The sequence below is a fragment of the Amblyomma americanum genome, chromosome 7 (assembly GCF_052857255.1).
Source record: "Amblyomma americanum isolate KBUSLIRL-KWMA chromosome 7, ASM5285725v1, whole genome shotgun sequence".
NCBI lineage: Eukaryota > Metazoa > Arthropoda > Arachnida > Ixodida > Ixodidae > Amblyomma > Amblyomma americanum.
The window spans coordinates 43,031,627-43,052,264 of record NC_135503.1 but is presented as its reverse complement, the minus strand read 5'-3'; the positions used below and the strand labels follow the sequence as shown (position 1 = coordinate 43,052,264).

The 20,638-nt window shown below is 42.4% G+C and overlaps 2 protein-coding genes across 2 annotated transcripts in view; one reads left to right on the top strand and one right to left on the bottom strand.

Annotated features, from left to right (window-relative positions):
- Upf2 (UPF2 regulator of nonsense mediated mRNA decay) overlaps positions 1 to 3,123 on the bottom strand; it is a 34,527-nt gene extending 31,404 nt beyond the window's left edge. Inside the window, exons 1-8 of the mRNA XM_077631960.1 lie at positions 2,606 to 3,123; positions 2,277 to 2,445; positions 2,073 to 2,182; positions 1,632 to 1,664; positions 1,478 to 1,562; positions 400 to 476; positions 257 to 337; positions 145 to 174 (exon numbers count right to left, since the gene is read on the bottom strand). Of these exons, the coding sequence (XP_077488086.1) occupies positions 145 to 174; positions 257 to 337; positions 400 to 476; positions 1,478 to 1,562; positions 1,632 to 1,664; positions 2,073 to 2,182; positions 2,277 to 2,445; positions 2,606 to 2,608 (588 nt within the window). The 5' untranslated portion in view covers positions 2,609 to 3,123. The remainder of the gene's footprint in view (positions 1 to 144; positions 175 to 256; positions 338 to 399; positions 477 to 1,477; positions 1,563 to 1,631; positions 1,665 to 2,072; positions 2,183 to 2,276; positions 2,446 to 2,605) is intronic.
- A 155-nt stretch (positions 3,124 to 3,278) lies between these two features.
- The window catches only part of Mcm10 (minichromosome maintenance 10 homolog), a 28,365-nt gene continuing 11,005 nt past the window's right edge, over positions 3,279 to 20,638 (top strand). The window contains exons 1-13 of the mRNA XM_077631961.1: positions 3,279 to 3,429; positions 3,511 to 4,077; positions 4,146 to 4,230; positions 4,723 to 4,885; positions 6,615 to 6,776; positions 7,136 to 7,266; positions 8,151 to 8,231; positions 8,758 to 8,847; positions 11,187 to 11,372; positions 12,434 to 12,513; positions 14,164 to 14,381; positions 15,369 to 15,501; positions 20,341 to 20,474. Coding sequence (XP_077488087.1) covers positions 3,423 to 3,429; positions 3,511 to 4,077; positions 4,146 to 4,230; positions 4,723 to 4,885; positions 6,615 to 6,776; positions 7,136 to 7,266; positions 8,151 to 8,231; positions 8,758 to 8,847; positions 11,187 to 11,372; positions 12,434 to 12,513; positions 14,164 to 14,381; positions 15,369 to 15,501; positions 20,341 to 20,474 — 2,037 coding nt within the window. The 5' untranslated portion in view covers positions 3,279 to 3,422. The remainder of the gene's footprint in view (positions 3,430 to 3,510; positions 4,078 to 4,145; positions 4,231 to 4,722; positions 4,886 to 6,614; positions 6,777 to 7,135; positions 7,267 to 8,150; positions 8,232 to 8,757; positions 8,848 to 11,186; positions 11,373 to 12,433; positions 12,514 to 14,163; positions 14,382 to 15,368; positions 15,502 to 20,340; positions 20,475 to 20,638) is intronic.

Below are 20,638 nucleotides of genomic sequence, written 5' to 3'. Positions count from 1 at the left end.
CCTCTACCACGCCAACATCTCTGGTGATCATTAAAGAGTGCATCCTCCTCCTCATCGTTTATTTACCCTTAAAGGCCTTTGGGTTAGGGCATTACATAAGAGGGGGAGCAGCCGAGACATAATACATTGGTCAATAAGACTTACCTTGAGTTTAGCTTCCACTATGGCTGCTGCCTGTGGGAAAAATAAAGTGGGTGAGATTGTTGCAGCCATACTAATTTTACTCATGTAAGAAACAGAGACCAAATTAACATACCACTTCACTTATGTACTTGGTAAGGTTTAAGCCAGCCATGTCCTTCAGAAGAGAGTCCCGCTGAGCTTCCGAGATAGTTTTCTGGACACAAGCAGAACATTTCATGAGCATTTACTTGAAGCAAAACAAAGGAATGAGCTCACCAATTTTTTTACAAACGCAGTGTTTTTCCGCAGATTTGAGTCAAGCTTGCTGAAGAATGCTTCTTCTGGACGGTTGCCTGAAATAACAAAGGACCATTGTGAGAGCATGATTAGCACCTGATGATTTTGTTTTTTCTTTCAGAAGTCTTGTGTGCAACAGGGTTTGTTGTATGTGCCATTGGCCATTCTAATAAAACAGGATGTACTAGCTATTAGCAGAGCTGCTGCGTGGTGCCGGCTGGAACAGCTGTCAGCGGAAAAAAATGTTTGTCAGCGTCTACAACCTGTCTTGCAAGGTAAATGAAGGCTTTCTGTGCTGCTTAGAATGATGAACTGTGAACGCTTACCTTGTACCAATGTGACGCGGCTTTGGTGCATTCACGTAAAGAACTATCTGCGTGTGCTCCCTCGCAAAACGGTCACCCGATGTCAATCTAGATAAAGACTGCAGAAAAGCTGCCTTATAGTAACTAAGTGCTTTCTAAGAGAAGGCAGACATAGCAAGGGGCAAAAGGGAGTTAAGCAGGAAGATGAGATGACGAAATTTGCAGGGATAAGGTAGCTGTAGCTGATGCATGATACGGTTCACTGGAGAGCATTGGGAGAGACGCTCAACCTGTAGTGAGCTAGCTGACTTGATGATAATGGTAATGATGAAAGGCTCCTTGTGTGGGCACATTGCACCCACTCCGTAAAAGCTCAATTCTCCAAACACCTCAAGCGTTTTGATACCTATCGAATTTTGGCACATTGCAACTGTACCTCACTCAGCGCTCTACAGATAGTTTTTATGGGCGCCATCTTTGGGTACTGTGGCTAGCTTCCATAGTGCATGCAAGAAATGGTTGGAAAAAAATGAATTACCAAGCGCATAGAACTTTACTGCACTTTCTGATCCCAAAGGTGGCAGCCGCTACGACGTCAGTGAAAACTATGTATACTAGAATAAGCAACCCACTACAGGAATGAAATTGCTGCACATTATTATGTGCACAGTGGAAGGCACTACAGTAGTGGACAAGGACCAGGATAACAAAACCCAATGTGTTCATGCAATGGGAAGGAATTACAGCCTTACCAGATGCTGCTAAATTCTTGTTCCGAAGTTCCAATTTCAGATTTAGTCTTTCCTGAAGTTCTGTCACGTACGCATCAAACACAGCCTGGAGGACAAGTTAAAAAAAAAAAACAGATTAGCAAAAAAAAGACAATATCAAGCTCAATTTACTTACCTTTTCCGTTTCTTCAGCAGCAGCCGCATTGTCCTATGACAAACAAATACGAAAGTACATAAATTAAAAAAACCAACTAACTGCTGGCAAATTGACAAGAATTTTCACTTTTCTCAGAAAAGTGGATCGAAGCGACTGGCATATGTTCCCATTGTATGACCCTACAACAATGCATGCATATGGAATTCACTGTAATGAGGTCATCCTCTGAATGCCTTGCATGACTAGGAAAACAGCAACAAAACAAATTAATCTCCCGAAATTACAGACATACCTGTTGCCACAATTTAAAACAAACAGTCTATATAATGTTAATTTACAACAAAAGATACAAGCAAACATTGGTTGCAAAAGGCGTCCAAGAAATGCCAACAAACAGCACAGCCCACCAACAAAACAAAAACTCATCAGGGAATCAACATTCACAGAAAAGATCCTTACTTCCACCGAACTGATAGCCACTTCTTCAGATGTTTCCTCGGGGGGTAAACTGTCCGCACGCTTTGGTGAGACCTTGTCACCTGAACTGTCACCAGGTGTGACGTCATCGGCTAGGAAACAAAAAAAAATGAAAAAAGAATCAAGACGAGTGGCGCAGCTCGCGATACCAAGGCGCCAGACGCGTGCGAAAAGGGCTTACGCTACCATGTTTAACATCGCCTCCGGCGCCGTGCGGAACACTATTGCCGGACAGGGGCGCACATTGCTGGTCGCCTTTTTCAGCTTGCAAAGCCCGGGCTTGCTGCCGCCGACCTCTCTCCTCCCGTTCTCTGCGCCAGCTCTTGCCTTTGACTTCCGTTTTCTTCTCGAAATCCTGTGCACCGACGTAAGAAGAAAAGGTGTGGAGCGTGGCGGCCGGTCCAAACGCGCTCTCTTTATCGTCGTCGCCACCAGCGTGGGCGGTCACCAACTCGTCTTTTTCGCCGCAAGAGCACACAAAAACGGTGCGACGCTGCAGATAAGCGTTTACTCACCATTGGGAGGTGTCGATTTATCCGTTACGGAGATCGAACGTGCACAACAATCAGTAACACTCAGACACGAGGTCTGTCCGATCGCACTGTTTACAGCAGATGCCGTGATCAGCCACACGATGCTAACGCGATCCTGCACGATTTGGCGTCCACACGATTAACACCGCAGCTGTGCGGGGCCGCCGGTTTGCTGCGGCAGACCATGCCGAAGGCGAAAATGTCGTACTGGAAAGCTGTTGCCACTTGCTGAGCGAACTCCTACGTGGAGAGTTCACGAGTAGGCACGAAATTAAAAAATGCGCGCGTGCTAGCTTTTGCGAACCATGCGGCAAACCTACACGACGCGCCCGCAGCGAGATCACATCACTAAGTTTTTCACTGTTGTTGCTGCGCACGAGTCAAGTTGCGTTTGGCCACAGTTTACGTGGAAAAACTTTATCGCATTCTGAAACGATCATGCTCACACATCAACACACAACCATGTTTTCGAAACCAAGCCACCTGGTGTGTGTTGCAGACATAATGAAAGTAATGAAAGTTGCGCAACACTTTTAATAAGTAACCAAATTTGTATCATATAAAATAATTTGGTGCCGGAAGCAAAGTGGCAATAACAGTGAAACAAGCTGGAAGTGTGGAAGGTTGGCGGAAACTGCTAACATTTGTTTATTTTATCACGCCCCTACCAAGAAGCGCGCGAAAAGACGGAGAGCCGTGTGTAGCGTGTGGTGTGGTAAAAGAGCGTGGGGAGGTTGCACGATAAATTGTTGCTGGTAGCATTGTTTCTTGGTGTAAGTGTTGACCACATTGCTGCAACATGGACGGTAAGTAAATTTTTTAATATATGCGCCTTGGCCGGCGTTCTCTCACCCTGTTACTCTGCACTTAATGCCCTCTCTCAACAGAGGAGTTGGACCTGGATGCACTCGATGAACTGCTTGGACAAGAGCTTATCGAGTCGGGGGAAGATCAGAATCCCCCAAATACTAAGAGCAACCAGACTTCCTCTGATCAGAAGAACGAAAATGGGCCGAGTTGTGGGGCTTCAACTGCGGACATTGAAAAGCAACTGCGTGAAATGCAAGAAAAGATGGCCCTACTTCAACGCCAACTCGAAAGCCAGAGATCTACTCGTCAAGAAGATTCATCTCAAAGTGCCATAGCAGTTACAAGGAACGTTTCTTCGAGCGAAATAAACTGCAGTGAAAGCAGTTCAAAGAACCCTGTCACCACCCGAGCGCCCTTAAAGCTCTTAGATGCAGATATATTTTCGGCTAAAGCTGACAGCAAGCTGGAGGCAAAGGCTTCATTGGAGAAGAGTGTCGTACATTCTGGTGACACAGATTCCTCCGACGACGAGAAGCGGTATCCAACCGAGGCAAGTTTGAGTAAATTTGGCAAAAGCGTTAAGAGAAACTTGGAAGACCGCCGAAAGTCGTCCGAGTTCTCATCGAGGCGACCTGCTGAAACATGTAAGATGGCACTCCTTCGGTCTTCTATTCACGTATATCGTCCTTCTCACCTTTCATTTAATCTTTAGGGAAAGATAAGCCCAAAGGCACCCTTCCACTCGGCGAGCTTGATGGCAGTGGCGTGAGGGACCCCTATTCTGGTATACGTATAATGTAAGTTTTCGATGCCTTTAACAACTTACTTATGGCATTTTTCAACGTACTGTTCGCTTTTCGAGACATTTCCTCAGTAACATAAGCACAGTTAGGACCTTCTGGCACGTTTGTGATCTGTTGTGCAGTGCTTGTGCTTTGCTTGCTGTTGGGAAGCCATAACTGCACGATTTTTATTTTTTTTTTCAGAATATTTCCTGCTGCATTGCTTTCAGTTGAGCACGGATCCAATCGTTGTAATGTGCAATGAGGGATCGCTGAAAGAAACAAGTTCCCAGTACCTCGTTCATTCCATTCCAACACCTAAAATAGTGTTGCATTATGCTCAAATAACTAAAGCTCAAAAACTCAGTAGTTCTAAAAATACTCTGTGCCGACTCTGTTTAGATCAGGTACTATTGTATCATAAGGCTACTTTACCAAGCAATTTAGCTAGCAAGCCTAGACTGTGTTTCAGCTGTTTGCATACCCAGTTGCTTTTTACTCTTCCAGACGACCCGTTGTATCATCAACACTTATGGAAGCTCGTATGACTGGAAGAAAAATGGTCAAGATGTCCATGGTTCCGAGTTTTGTTAAGCAGAAGAATACAGACATTGACTGGGTTACTGTAGGTGTTCTGGTCAACAAGTCACCACCGAAAACATCTAAAAACGTATGTGCGACCCCTTAGTCATTAGATTTCGCCGACAAAACCTTCACATTTCAGCACCTGAAAGTCCTTGCTATCATTTTAGACTATACTTTAGCACTCCATGCCCTTTCTTGGCCATTTGTACAGCTCAAGTATCTTGTTATTTCATTGTGCGCTGAGCTATGATCGACTTAGCATCATCAGAATCGGTTGTCAATCTGCTAGTACCAACTTAACTGCTGACTTTCATATCAAATAGGTCGAACATGGCAGAGTAGTTTGAACTATGCAAGGTTCAAATTAAAGGATGCATTTGAAATTTGCGCCAACATTAAGCTTTTATTTACTTGAAACAGTACCGCTGCGGTGGCCTAGTGGTCTGAGCATTCGCCTTGCATGCGGGGTTCGATCCCCAGGGCCGCCGGGTGCCCACCGGTGATATACAAACTTTCCCGTGCCAGGTGCTCGGCTTCTTTAGGGAGAAATGCTTTGGAAATGGGTCTTCGAGCCCACCTTGTGCCATGAAAACTACCTTGTGCCATGGCACTCTTTGGCCAAAGCAGCCCTTGCACCGTAAAAATTTAGCATCATTTTCATAATCATTTACTTGAATTGTCTTGTAACTGGCTTATACTAGTGCTCAGGAGGGGGCATTGTATGAGCGATCTTACAGTAGAAATATGCTTCTATGCTTCTTTAATTCTGGTTGGCATTTTTTTCATGCACATGATACCCTTGAACGGCTGCATCCTATTCATGTATGTTGTGTTTCATTTCCTGGAGAGCTTCAACATCATTGTCACTCTTTCTGTGTCAATAATACCATACAGGTTTGTGGACCTAGTATCTGCATCTAGTGATTATGTCATATAGCCATCCCAAAAATATTTATTTCATCAGTCAGTCATTTGTAGGTAGGTTTTATCAAGCTGTTCACACCCAGGAATGATGTGCAACTGGTCAGGACATGTGTGCCAGCTGGTCACAGTAGCCAATTAGCCAATCCTACTACCAGCAATGGCACTGGCCACCCACAATTCATTCTTATATGCTGATAGCTTTGAGAATTTGGTGGCTGACTAGTATGCATTAGGTGTAGATCCTACAATGCTGCACTTTTCTAGTGAGACAGATCTTGCAACCATTTCTGCCTGCTCAGCGGCACCTTCCTTCAGCAGTGATACACACTCTACTGGCGTCATTTCTTTTGTAGTTCGTTATGAGGAAATGAAAGACGCAATAACTGTCTGATGTCTCAGTGAGCACCTCAACCACACTGCAAGGAAAGGGATGAAAGAGGGAGTGAATTAACAGAGAGATAAAGAGGTGCCGCAGTAAAGGATTCCAATTGCGTTGAACCACCTGGGGCTCCTTAATGTGCGCTAGCACTGCATAGCACACGGGCGTCTTTTACACTTCGCCTCAACCGAAACATGGCTGCCACAGCCAGTATTAGACCTGCGCCATTTGGCACATGAAATGACATGGTTGGAACCAGTAGTGTCCATTGGTATAGGTAGCACTGCCTGAACGAAATGATAAAATCTTACTATTACTATTGCATTTAGCATGACCATTAGTGCTAGTAGCCTACCTGTGATTCTCCTAACTTGAATTTTGTGATAGTGGACATTTAAAGTTTGAATTAGATGGCATTTTTTTCACGAAAAAGACACACGCACCTGCTGGACCTTGACTGTACATATTTTTGAATAATTATTGAATAATCAATAACTGTCTGTGGTTGCAGGGAAAGCCATTCTCAATATGGAAGCTGACAGACCTGCAGGACTGTGAAAATCTAGTCTGCATCTTCCTCTTTGGCGACGTACATGAGAAGCACTGGAAAACGTCTGTTGGCTCTGTGGTCGGCTTTCTGAATCCGTCAATCATGCCAAACAAAGACAGTTATGTAAGTTTCCATGGCTAAAACCCATTTCGCCTTCAAAACCTACATTCCTTCATTTGATTGCTGCATTATGACAAATTTCATTTCAGTGCACGTTATTCTTCTCCATCACAGGTGAAGCACTATAAATGGCTGACTAGTACATCAGGATGTATGCAAAGCGCAATCTTAAGGCTTTTCCCGATTTTGGTCTGCTTTATTTCTGATCAAAATTTTTGTCAATGTTTCTCGTCAAGCTCTGATATTTGAAATTGTTGTAATTCACAATTCTGAATGTTTGATTCAAGAAACGTGCCTATGTACATTCTCTTTTTACTTTTGCCAAAAACTTCACTGGACTACTGGACTATGTCATTTTCTAGAGCAGTCGAACAGAAGTTTGCCTCAGTATTGATCACCCTGGAAAGGTGATGCTGATGGGAACCTCAAAGGATTTTGGCACCTGCAGAGGCAAAACAAGAGATGGCCAGGCATGTACCAATGTAGTCAACATGTAAGTACCTCCCTGTAAGTTTAATCTCTGTAGAGCAGGAGTTCTGACACTGAATTCTCCCAGCACCGAAATCCACACATGGCTTACCCGTCACTCTTCCTTTTAACCGTGTTTATTTTGGGACTGACCATACTGTATTTGCTAATAACAGACTTTCGCTCTACAGCTAGTCTTTATTAGGTGAACTTGGGCATTTTCTGAGAAGCCATGCATTTGCATGCTCTTCTTTGCACGCATGTTAGAGAGGAAGATATGGAAGCCAAGAAATTCAGGGTTCTGCAGCGCCTTTTAAAAGTAATTAGTTTCCTCAGAACTAATAAGATTGAAAACGCTTGCAGGGACTAGCCGCTGCGGTGGCTCAGTGATTATGGTGCTCGGTTGCTGACCCGAAAGATGTAGGTTTGATCCCGGGCCCGGCGGTCGAATTTTGATGGAGGTGAAATTCAAGAGACCCATATACTGTGCGATGTCAGTTTACGTTAAAGAACCCCAGGTGGTCGAAATTTCCAGAGCCCTTCAGTGCGGCGTCCCTCATAGCCTGAGTCGCTTCGGGACGTTAAACGCCCGTAAACCATAAACCAATCTTTGCAGGGATTGTAGCCATTCTTACTTGACAGAACTACGTTTACTAATACGCAGTTCAGAATAATACGCAATTTACTAATACTTTTCATTCTCGCATGTGCGCCTAGTATGAACATGAGAGCATGCGTGCATTACTCATTTGGTAAATTAAACAAAGCACAACTTGATTCTATGTGTTTTTGTAACAGGAGACTTGTGGGCAGTGAACAATTGTGACTGCAAATCATTGCATCGTGAAGGTGCAGCTTCGCACCCTGTGCATGAATTTTTAATATCCCTTAAAACCCTCTTTCTCTCAGGTCAACTTGTCCATATTGTGTATATCATATCAAAGCTGAATATCGCAAGATGAGTTCTAAGCGAACGGAACTTCAGGCATCGTAAGTCTTGCTGCACATTTTTCAATTTCTGCTTTTAATTTTCATGTGCATTCTCATAAACATTAAAGAATAAGGCTTATTGAGCATCTTTAATTTGAGCAAGTCACCATGAGGTAGTATTTACAGTTTACACAATTGTGGTGGTTTATCATGCAGCAACTTGTTGACATGAGGACCAAAATTTTATGAAACTACAACTTCGTGTTCTGGTAAAAAAATTTGTTTTCACTAATTGTTTTAACTCAGAAAGGAACCTTTCAGTTTTAATGTGGCCGAAATACAATCTCAGCTGATTGGGAGCTTTTCAACCGCCAAGAAGACATGAATTTTCGATTCCTGGCTAAGGATGAGTCCTTCTGCTGTACCTTTTGAAGGACCAAATTTATCTCGTATGTTGTTTAGTGGCTATGCTCATATGAAAAGTGACCACTTCTTTTTTTTTCTGCGCACTTTTAAGTATCTCTAGTACCTCTCATGCAGAGCTGACTGCAAAAATATCAAAAGCTGCAATGTCAATGTCAAACAGGTATTCTGGGGTTGCACCAAGTGGACTGAAACAGAAGATTCTCAAGAATAACCAAGTAATGTACGGTGGCCAACTGTTTGTGAATCCCACGTGAGTTGCAGGAAGCTCCACGCACTTGCTTAGAAAGTTTGGTGTGTCATAGATGTTAACATGTTTTTGATGAGATGAAAAACATTTAAAATACTACATGCACAATCTTCAAGAATGCTCAAGCCATTTGGCCATAGGGAATTCTTTGTTCAGAAATTACTGATCCTGTTGCACTGATATTATGGAAGCACTGGCTTCACATGATATGTTTCGTTCTACCTATTCAACTGGCACACATTGCTTTGTTTTTCAGCTGATAATATGGCGCTCATATTAGTGCAAAGAAAAACAGTTCAAATGCATGTGCTAGCACCTCAATGAGGAACTTGGCGTCAATACTGGAACAGTGGCACCTTCATCGTAGCCGTAGTGCAAACAAAATACACTCATTCACTTTTGAAGTGAGAACCGTCTGAACACCTTTAAAGTATGCTTGGTAACCTTTCATGTAGGGCCTCTATCATTTCAGAGACTTCACTGGGCTAGTAATACACTGGCTGGTGTCAGAAACATGTCTCATGCAGCAGGAAAAGCGATCACATGGCACTGCATCACGGCACTGCATTGGAAGAGTGGCGGACAGCTCTCTTGCCTTTTTAGCTACCTCATTCCTCTGAACAGAACCATGTGTTGGTGCATCTTTATGAAGGAAAAGCTGACTGGTGTACTACCACAGCACAGGATACCTTTGAGAACCGCCAGTCATCACTTACAGTTAGGAGAATTGGCCGTGGCTTCATTAATGTATTCATGTTGAACTATCCCTAACGCTTCACTTTTTGTTTTTCCCAGTTTATTTGTTAACGTTTGCACTTGCATATGCAAAGTGGTATTCTATGGCATTCTATATTGCTGACATTTCACTGTCTTGCAAAAAACTGTGTAGTACTGTGTACTGCACTTACTCTGTACCTGTATACAAATTATTGCTGCTACCTGTTCGTCAAATGTCTTTTGGATTTTGTGCACTACTGTAAAATATAGTGGTTAATCCTTGAATAGTCTTATTGTATAGCAGTAAAGACAAACAAGTTGGGCTAAAATGTTTTTATTTAAAAATCGTTTACAACTACCATTATGAAAATGTGCAGCCACTTTGGGTGGCCTTACCTAATATAGCTGTGGGCTAGGACCAAAGCTATGTGTGCCTTAAGTGTCTGTTATTGAGAGTAACTTTGTTATCTACCACATCAACAAGTGGTTAGATGCTATAAGTTTTGAATCTGCATGTAATCATATGGAATGTGCATTAAGTCCTGAGCCCCAGCTCTTCGCAACAGCATCATGCATTGCACTTCTTGTTTTTCTACCTGCCAGACATCGGACTTATAAACCACAGACTTTAAAATCTCTCAGTATTCCCATTTGAAAGATCTGTACTCCAATTCTACAACTGCTGTTATTTCTATGCATATTTTAATTTTTATGTGTTTTCTGCACTCCTCCATGATTGCCTTCCTCTCCCTGAACCCCCTTCCCCAATACAGAATAAGTAGCATGTGAGCGGTATTTACACACTGGCTAAAATTTAAGCCTTTTTATTGAAAAATGTTCCCCTCTTGCTCTCTTTCTCTCTTATTGCAAGTCGGTTAAATAAACCCCGTGCAAAAGGAAAAGTGCATAAGGGAAGAAAAAATTGCCATATTGTAGAATCGCGGTTATAGGAACCTCATGGGGTCGCAAAAAAAATTGTATCATTCGAAATTTCTTATCGTCATAAACGAACGAAATCCATATGCGGAAGCAAGGGAAATGCATTCACGCAGATCTTGTTGCGGCTGACGGGATTCATTTATGACTGCACGGCCACTACTGGCAATTGCAACGTTGGTCATATACGGGCAGCGCTTAGGGCTCGTGGGCACAGTCACGGCTTGCAATGTTTGTATGATATATGGTGGCGGGGGAGAGTTCAGAATATTCGAAATTTTCCGCATTGTACGCAGTGCACTCTTGCCGTGAAATTTTATAGATTTGTATCCCTCCGGAATTCATATCAACTGTGTTTGTATTGCTGCGATTCTGCTGTAATTCTTTACTCCCCCACTGTTATCAACTGACCACTATTTAACCAAGCAATCTCATCTCATTGTCACTTGTCTCTTCTGAAAGCTGAGAGAGACATATTGCTGTGCATTTATTCCTTTCTGAATAGGAATGTTCTGGTCGTTACCTTGGCAGGGGATCACTTTGCATTGCTTAGTTGCCTGAAACAGGTGCTAAAATTTTAAACATGAAATTTGCATCACTTACTGCTGGTTTGCTGCTTGCATGTTGTATGTGATGTCATTTGTATAAGGTGGTATATTGCAAGTCATCAACGGTGTTATACCTTGTAGGCGGGAGGCAACAAGAACCCTTCGCACAAAAGAAAAACTGATGTTAAGCAACCTTAAGGTCGCCAGAGAAGCAGAAGAAATAGAAAGATCAGCACGGCATGCCTCAGCACAAGCTGTTCAGTTGAAGCATCTTTCCTCATCCGAAAATGAGGTTATCAACGTTGTTGCAGCCAAGTCCAACTTTTTGTAAGTCTATATATTTCACAGTTGTTCAGTGTGCCTGTTTGTTATGAACTTGTTACCATTGTTCTGATCAGCTTTGTGTGTTGTGAAAATGTTACAAGAGATACTGCATGGATGAAAATCACTAAACATGTAAGAATAGGTGTAAAGAAGCCGCAAGAGAAACAGGAATGGACTCGGCACAGACATTCTGGTACATCTAAGTACTGCAAGCGACTTTTGGTAATACGACTTCATCAGGACATGGCAGTTTGATCTGAATTATTGAAGGTTGAAGTTAAAATCCACACTTCAAAATGTGAAGTGAATTGATATATTAAACTTGTGTTTACATAAAATATCCCATGATGGTGGTCCGTAGTCGTGCTTGGAGGTGGTGTCCATGCAGATACTCCTGCAGTAACAATGGGACTTTGTAAGCATTGCCTTCTTACATGGAGAACTATTTGTACAGCATTGCATTTCCTTTTTATAAATAAAAGATGCGCTTAGGATGGGGATGAAGAAATATTAGACAAGTTGAATGCTAAACGTCAAGTGAATTTTTGCTCTAACAAAGGCACATAAATACAGTTAGGTAGAGCAAGCACGTGGCACTAGATTAAAAGAGCAAAAAAAAATTGCTATTCCACTTGGGGCAGACTGTTTCTAAGATACATTAGTTCCTTCCGTGACAAGGCAAGAGAAGGCGTGCTTATCACCTTCCCAGCTAATGTGGAAGGCCTCACAGATCTCGTGGTGTAACCGCATGCCTCCCCTGTCAAGCACATATGTAGCACCGTGTGCTGCCACGCACCCGCAGCGCTTCCAATATTTGGCTAGAAATCTGCTCCCCACTTGTCTCGTTAGCGCTCGTCCTGTCTACTTCTGCTCTTCATCCTTGTTCTAAGTGCTAATCTTTTTTATAAATTAGTGAACAACCAACTAGCCCAGCTTTCTACCTTGATTACATTTCCTGATATAGTATATTAAATTGACGCCCTGTTTTGTGTGTTTATGTCTTTATTTTGTTAAGTACTATGTAAGACAAAGCTGACGAGTAGTTTTCAATCTTGTTGTTTCAGAGGAAAAGCACTGTGTAACCCTGGTGCTGGCTCTCGTAACTTCATTCGTCACGTGGTGCAAGAGACAGACCCGATATCTGGTGACTTGTTTCACTGCTGCCTAGATTATAGTTTTTAATTACAATTAATTTTGCATTTTTATAGTGTGTAGTACAAATAAGTCTAACATCCAACCGCTGCAATTATCATTGCTGGCCAAGAGTAGGCCAACCACGACAGCCTTACCTCACTTGCCTGCTTATTTTTTGAGAAACAAGAGGGTGTTGTGCCCTGAACATGCTTCTGTTGAAAAAAAATGCAGCGTAATCATTTGACAGAAACTTGCATACATAGGTGAATTAGTTTTGCGAGAAAATATTTTTGCGAGGCTAATGCAGAATTTAAAGGCACTTCTAATTATGCAAACAATGAAAAAAAAATTATTTTGGGACTTCAGGAATGCATTGAAATCCATAGTTAGTAACTTTCGCTTTCTTGACAAATGCTGTAAAAATTTTCAGTAATTGGGTGCACACCTTTTCTAACAAGGCCAATATAACAAAAACATTATTACCTCTTGTCGAAGCTGTGCTTCAGTTTGAAGTGTGGCCAGTTTGCTTTGGTGAAATGGACAACTGAAGGATGGAACAGCGGCAGAGGTAGACAAGAGAGATTGCTATTCAACCGCAGTGAGAAAATTCCTTCATATATAAAAATGGAATGTGGCAAACAAAAAAAGCACTTAAAAGTGGATATTCAGTAGAACTTCGATGGTACGACTTTCACGGGGTCGCAAAAAATTCGTATCATCCAAAAACTCGTATCATTCAAAGAACAAAATTCGTATGCAGAAGCATGGAAAATGCATTCACACAGATCAGTTTATGGTTAACTGGATTTATTTATGGCCGCACGGCCACAGCTCACTAGTTGCAGTGCGTACAGTGCGACTGACGTTCACGACTGCTCCCTCTGTGCGTACAGCACAACGTACGATCTCGGAGTTGCCGATGTGTGGGCCGCGTGCCACCACTCTCCACTTGCAGTGCATACTGTGCGACTGGTGATCGCAACATTGGCGATGTGCGAGCAGCACTTGGTGCCCCTAGGTGTCATTCATAGTGGAGCAGAAGGGTATATTCGGAACTTCCCAAATTCTGCTCATTGTACACAATGCACTGTGGCCAGGGAATTTTACGAATTTGTTCCATCCCGAAATTTGCATCAGCCGTGTTTGTATCATCGAGATTCTACTGTACTGACATGAGTAATAGCCACGCGATATTATTCATGTAAATAATTAAGCATTTTCTGATACGCGATTTTATCCAAACCAGGTTCTCATTGTACCTTTCAGCTTTGTTTCGTGGCCTAAAACAAAGCATTACCATTTTTTATATGTGCTGCATGTGTCAAAAGTGCTCCATTGCCCTCTATCTATTTGCTTTTTTTTGTTAGGAGGGTGTAAACAAGCTTCATGACGGAGTGATAGCTTAGTAGTCTGCACATCTGCCTTAAGTGTGCAGGGTTCAGTCCCCAATAATGCCAGGTACCAACTGGTTTGCACTCCTTCCCCTGGCCAGGTGCTCAGATTTTTCGGGATGAAATGCTTTGGAAAGTGCCTTTGATCCCATTTCACGCAGATCAAACACATTGGACATAATAGCACTGTTTGGTCAAGCTGCTCATGTGCCACTTGAAGATCAAATCAGCATCACAAACGAGGGTTTATTTTTTTTTTTAATTGGCAGGGGTATCTTCCAAGAGAGAAATGGTCTCTGTCACTGCAAAGGATCTCCTCAAGATGCAGAGTGCCAGTATGAAGTCTCTAGCTGCAAGTTCACCGCTGAATTCCAAGAAGACACCCACTCCAGGGACACCATCACTGTCACAAGGGCTGGCTGCTAACAGGCCTCGCAGCCTAAGCTTAGCACCGTTGAAAGCATTAACGCCTTCCCAAATTGCAAAGGTGGGCAAGTAATGCTTGGAACTTGACTGGTTAACAAAACTGGCAGCATAAACCGCTTTGGAAATAGGAAGAATGGGCAAGTAATGTTGGAACCTGACTACTTATACCCGCTGAACCGTAGTAGCAGTTGCTAAAGCTACTAGTATACGAGGTGGTGGGATCTTATCCCATGGTGGTGGGATCTTATCCCAGCCTCAGTGGCAGCATTTTGGTGCTGGCAAAATACTAAATCACGTGTGTGCTGTATAGTGTAATTTGGTTGAAATTGATCCAGAGCCCTATACTGCAGTGGTGGCCCAGTGGTTTGAGCATCCCCCCCTGCATGCAGGAGGTGCGAGGTTAGATCCCCAGTGAGGCCGGGTACCCACCAGTGATACAATGGTACAAGCTTTCCTTTGGCCTGGTGTTTGGCTCCTTCGGAGTGAAATGCTTGAAAAATGGGTTTTTGAACCTGCCTTGTATGGACCAGAAAAAACCTTGTGCCATGACACTCGGTGACCATAGCTGCCCTTGCACTATAAAAGTTCGTCGTCATAATCTAGGGCCCTCCAGTACGGTATATCTCAAGGCTCATGTGTAGCTTTTGGATGATAAATCCAACATACCAAGTCATGTAATATTATATAGGTGTTTCTTTTTATTTTGTTGAAGGATTCATTAAGACACAGAAATGTAAATTTGTAGCATATCAACAATACTTTTTATGAGGCCTGATGAAGTTGTAGATCTAGAGAATCATAGAATGTCTCGCAAAATTTTTAGTTGGTTATTACACCTGCTACATTATTAATGAAGTTATCATCATGAATTACTTCAAATAGTAATAATTATAGTTTCAGCAGGATTTTTACATTCTTTAGAACTTTCTAGTGTTTGCTTACACTCCCTTGTTGCTGGAACTGGGAGTGTTTGAGAACACGCATTAAATGTTATTAAATCTTTGGTCTTTTTTTTTTTGTGTTTCTCTCTCTCTCTCTCTCTCAACAGCTTAGAGCAGCACAAAAACTGAGAGCAAAGGCTCCCCTGGTGCGCCAAGACCCGAACGCAGTGAAGAAAGACACCACCTCAGCAGAAGTGCAGGAAAAGATACAAAGAAAACTTGAGGAACCCTCAACATCATGTAAGCATTTGTTTCATGCAGCACTAATTGCAAGCAAAACATAACTTTCATGTGTCAAGGACGAAATGGTTGTAAATAGTTGGAGTAGTTTGTGCGTGCCTAAGAGAAAAGCGTTGTCTCAAAACACCTTCCAATTAGTAGTGGAAGTTAAGGAATTATTTCTTGCTTCGTATCAGACCACATTGCCTGTTGACATGCATAACTAAGCAAGGAAACAAAGATACGAGGTCTGTCTGGAAAGCATTTCATTTTTCTTTTTTAAGGGCCACTCAGGGCGAATTGAAGTTGGATTGTGTTGAAGGGGTACCGAGTTTGGAAAACAAAAAGACCACTCCCAACGTAAATGGAGCTTTCATAAGTTAGAAAAGACAAGACAGAAAACGGGATACATGTCTCGCCGTCACCTGCCATTTTTGCAAGTTAACTATACATGCATGGACACTGGCTTTTGGCTGCAGATTCCAGAGGCTAGTTTGCACCAGCATTCACTTCAAAGATGCAACAACTAGTCCTTTTCACTGTAGGTGTCACGAACTTGAATTGAGCTGCATGAAAATGTTTCAACTCAATTTTTGCAGCCATGAATGCATCTTTTGCTGCCAAACAATGTGAACGTAGCCAGAAAGAGCTAGAGAATCAATTTTTACTGCAAACAGTAATTGAATGAATGAAGTTGTCCTCACTGTTTAATTCCACAAAAAGTTCGCCGTGTTGGTCAAAGAGACCTCAATCCTCTTTGAAGTAACTGCACCTCATATTCTCATCAAAAGTTCATACACTTTGCCTGGCATTCCTTTCACCTCTTGAGGCAGCTTCTGTGTTGCTCTGCCTCTAATTTTTCAGTGATCCGATATCAACTGCCACCTCATCCAGTAGTGTCAGTGCAGGGGGAGCTGACAAAAGTGAGGATGATAACTCGGACTTGTGCAGTGAAAACCCCTCAAGCAGTCAGCTGGGGCCTAAACCAAGCAGCAATGCTTTTGAACGTATTAAATCAGGTCGAGTACCTTCTGGACTGATCTCTTGCATCATCCTCCTTGTCACTGGAATGTGATTAATGCCGTGTAGCAAATTGTCATTTAATCCAATTGGTCACAGAATGGGACTGTTGCTTGGAGGAAGGCGGCTGTGCTTGCAAACTTCTCCAGTTTTTCTTGCCTTGTGCTGCTGTTGTCTTTTACTGCTCTGACACGTTTTTTTTTTTGTCTTGTTCATTGCATATAAATTATGCATCACGCAAACTTGCCTCGTAGCCACCGGAATCAGTTTATATTGGGTTATTACAGGGAGGAGGGGTTACTAATCAGTTACTAATAATCAGTTGACAGTGTTAGGACCTTCTGTCATGTAAAGCAGGAGGTGACAAAAAGCAACAAAACGCAACAGAAAATGCATAACTTGCTGGACAAGTATAAGTCATCAAAGTTCACAGAAGTTGCTCCAGTACATTGACTTAACTTACTCGCCTCATGCATGCAAGAACAATGAAATATAACAAGCGGAGACATTCATGTGCGAGCTTAGAGAATGTACAAGGCAGGGAAGTAGGAAAAAAGAAAGAATAAAACATTTTGCAGCTTTGCCATGTATAATAAACTGTAAAGCTTCTAAACCATCCCAATGCTATAACAAATTCAACACCATGCTTTGAAAGTAAAAGACCAATATTTTGCAGTGTCATGTAAGGCATGCTGTACAATCAGATTTATTGAAAAGATGGAGAGTTGCATTACAATAAAGTCAGTTGGCATTGTTCAAGCTCATATGGTTTGTGCTTGCTGATCAAGCTAACCTTTAGTCTAATGGTTGCCCTGCTGTGTCGGCTTTAATACCACTTTGTCCAAGCAGTAACTTGTTTAAATTTCTTACATGATCGGAAAACTGAACACTCAAACAATGTATAGCTTCCATGACCAGAGGCACCTAAACACAAACATTGGTAGAGCATTGAACAAGCAGAAATGAGAGCAGTTTGGCATTCAGGGATAAAAAAATACTTCACTATTACCCAGGAAGTCACAGCTCTGACTATATTGGCCATTTTCATGAAATCGGTGCTACACTGTGGCGGTGGCGCAAACTAGTCCAAGGAGGACTGGCATGCATGAAACCATGTCATTCACTCTATTTCCTGAGTGTCGCCAGCAGATTTGGAAGTTGTCATAGTTTTGATGTAACAATGTGCCGCATTTATGTATTCGCGTAAAAAAATGAGCACCTGACTGTCAGGGTCAACATTCAGCATGTTCACTTTATCTCACTGTCATTGGCCGATGCCGTCAACAATCAGAAAATCATTGGATCGTGTCGTGGTACAACAAACGCCTTTTGAAGCGAACAATGCTAAACGCCGGCGACACGAACACGCGTGATGCGGGGATGCAACTTGTCGACCACATACTTTTGTTGATGATGTACAGATGGACAGATGGGTGGGTGAACGGATGTATGATATGAAATTTTAACACTTACGAAAAAAATGTCAACTTTTTTTTCCTCGCGTAATGAATCCTGCCCCCCCCCCCCCATCAAAAAAAGAAATTGATGTCAACGTTTAAAAAAAAAAGTGGGTCCATTAAACAAGTGGATATGGTTTCCTGCTAGATGGATGTTTACGCACTAACGAGATTAATCGCAAAGCGTCACGGTGAGAGTTTTCTGATGCCAGCAATACAGAGACAGCATGGGAATAGGAAGCTACCACACTGTATAGTTGGATGCTTGCAAGACCATGAGAGTGCATTTATTATCAGGTACCCAGCCTATTATTTCTACAAAGAGTTGCTTGGACTAGAAATCTTCATGTAAATACAAGCTAATATGTTTGTTTAAAAACAGAAAAGTGCATGCGACGTAACAGGTGCATTTCAAGTGTGAAGTGTTGCGTGTGCGACTATCTCTGTAACTGCCAGGGCATTATTCAGGCATGCTTACATGGCAATATGTTGCTTTGTTATCAGCAGAGAGAAGGAATGGAGGGGGGGGTTGATATAAAGATTTGATCCCAATTCCGTCTTATTCTGATTCTTTTTGCACTTCAATTGCCCCATGCCCTCATTGTCACAGAATCGAAGAGATGGGCTGAAGGCAGCAACCGAATCGAATTGGACAAAATTTGTTCTGTTATTGCAGCCTTACATTCATCTTATGTCTTCTGTACACTGCTTACAAACTGAGAACATGAGGTGCTCCGAGAGCACGGTGCGTGGAAAATTTCGGCCGCAATGTCCTCACATTCCACCTGTATAAAGATTAGAAATTTATATCGAGGTTTAAAGTATCACTCTTAAAAAAATGCTTGAAAAAATGCAAAATGGCACAGCTTTGTGAGTTTAAAACTCAAGTGCAGTGACTGGCAAACTTTTCTATCTAGTTTTAAGCGAAGCTGTGCAACAGATTGACAATCTCTGGTCTTGCCTACCTGTAGTGCTAAACAGAAATGTGCTTTTCTAATTTTGACATTCACCCGTTGTACAAGAGCCTTCATCATGAATGCCATGGATTTTAAATTCTCTCCAATGCATGTGTTCACAGTCTACCGCTCCACTTTTGCGCCAGCCGTTTCTCATCCTCAGACAGCAATTTCATCCCTGCCTCTCATTGATTCCTTTACACGCTCGAGAAGGGGACTTTTTTGGCTCACTCGATGTTGCGCCACTACCGAGAAACAAGTGGGAGGTTGCTGTGGAATTTTAAATTAAGCGTGATTCTATTTATGATCATTGTGGAAGCTGTTCTGTGTGACGCTGCCATATTTGATCAATTCAGACATCCCCCTAGGTCATGAAAATTGCCAATAGTCGTAGTAAGGAATCCTTTACTGTCATGCCTTAGCATTGTAAGCATCATTAACTGAATTTTCAAGTCTGTGCCAGGCTTCCTGCATTCCTGCTTCCTGCAACATATGGTTAAAGGGACACAGGACAGATTGAACTTAGCCTATTTTGAATTATTGCTGCATTCTGATGGCATGACTGCTTTCAATGAAAACTTTGTAAGCTAATGGGGGGGGGGGGTCAAGATGAAAACTACCACCACCCCAGGTCATTTCTACAAGAAAACTGTGATGACATCAAATACTTTCTTAGCCTCTGAGGCTCAGAGATGGGCAAACGCTCTCGTTTCTTGTTCTTTTCTCTTTGCTGCCACCTTTTAGAGGGTTGACAGAAACAACGAAGTGAAGGTAAAGACGAGGAAGAGGGCCACCAAATGTTGCAAAATAAGGGAGGGTTTGCAGGACGGACTGTGTTAAAGATGACGGCGCGGGAGAAGAAAAAAAGGATTTGCCCATCCCTGCTGAGCGAACACCATACCATCGTCCACTTTAGCCAACGATCACTGAGTCTATAATTCTGTCGACCGTCATCATCATCACAAGTTTAAATCTTTCTTTCTGCTGCCAAGTGAATGAAAAGAGGCACTGAAAGCCAGCTAAGGAAATTTTACAAAGTGAAAAAATTAGATGACTCTTGCCTTTTTTTAACGAGATCCATAAAATACTCTTCATAACAAGGAACTGGCTGTTAAGGGCAGTGTCAGACCAGGCTTAAAGAAGAGCAAAGTGGCATTTAGTAGTGTGATGTCATCAGAAGTGCACTGTTAGTGATTGTGAGAGCTGAAAATAAGCCCCCTGATAGGCCACATGAATTCACGGCCCTGAAATACTACCTGTGTATGCCAAGTGGTACTGCATGATAAATGATGAGTTTGTTTGGCAGTGATTGAATCTCAAACTTCTCATAATTTGAACAGACAGTACTGGAGGCCGTGAGGATGTCTAGCTTTATACTAGCTGACCATAACTGCTTCTCATCTGACTGTCTTTTGCTACCATTTCAGGCAAGGAAATTCAAGATGACGAGGCAGTGAAAATGCCAGCAGCTAAGAAATGCCGTCTTGGGCCAGCATTAAGCAGCGATGAAGTGGAGAAGCTGCTTCGACAGAAGTCATCTCATGCTCACCAAGTGGATGATGTATGACCATTTTGTGTTGACGTTGCATGTTGTAGTGTGCTCAGTGTAGACTTGTAACATCCGTGAGACATTCAGTTAACGCGTAATTGCTGTCGCCGGGAAGAACTTGCTGAATACAATACTGACGAAGCTAGTTTTCATAACAGTTATTATATACATATATA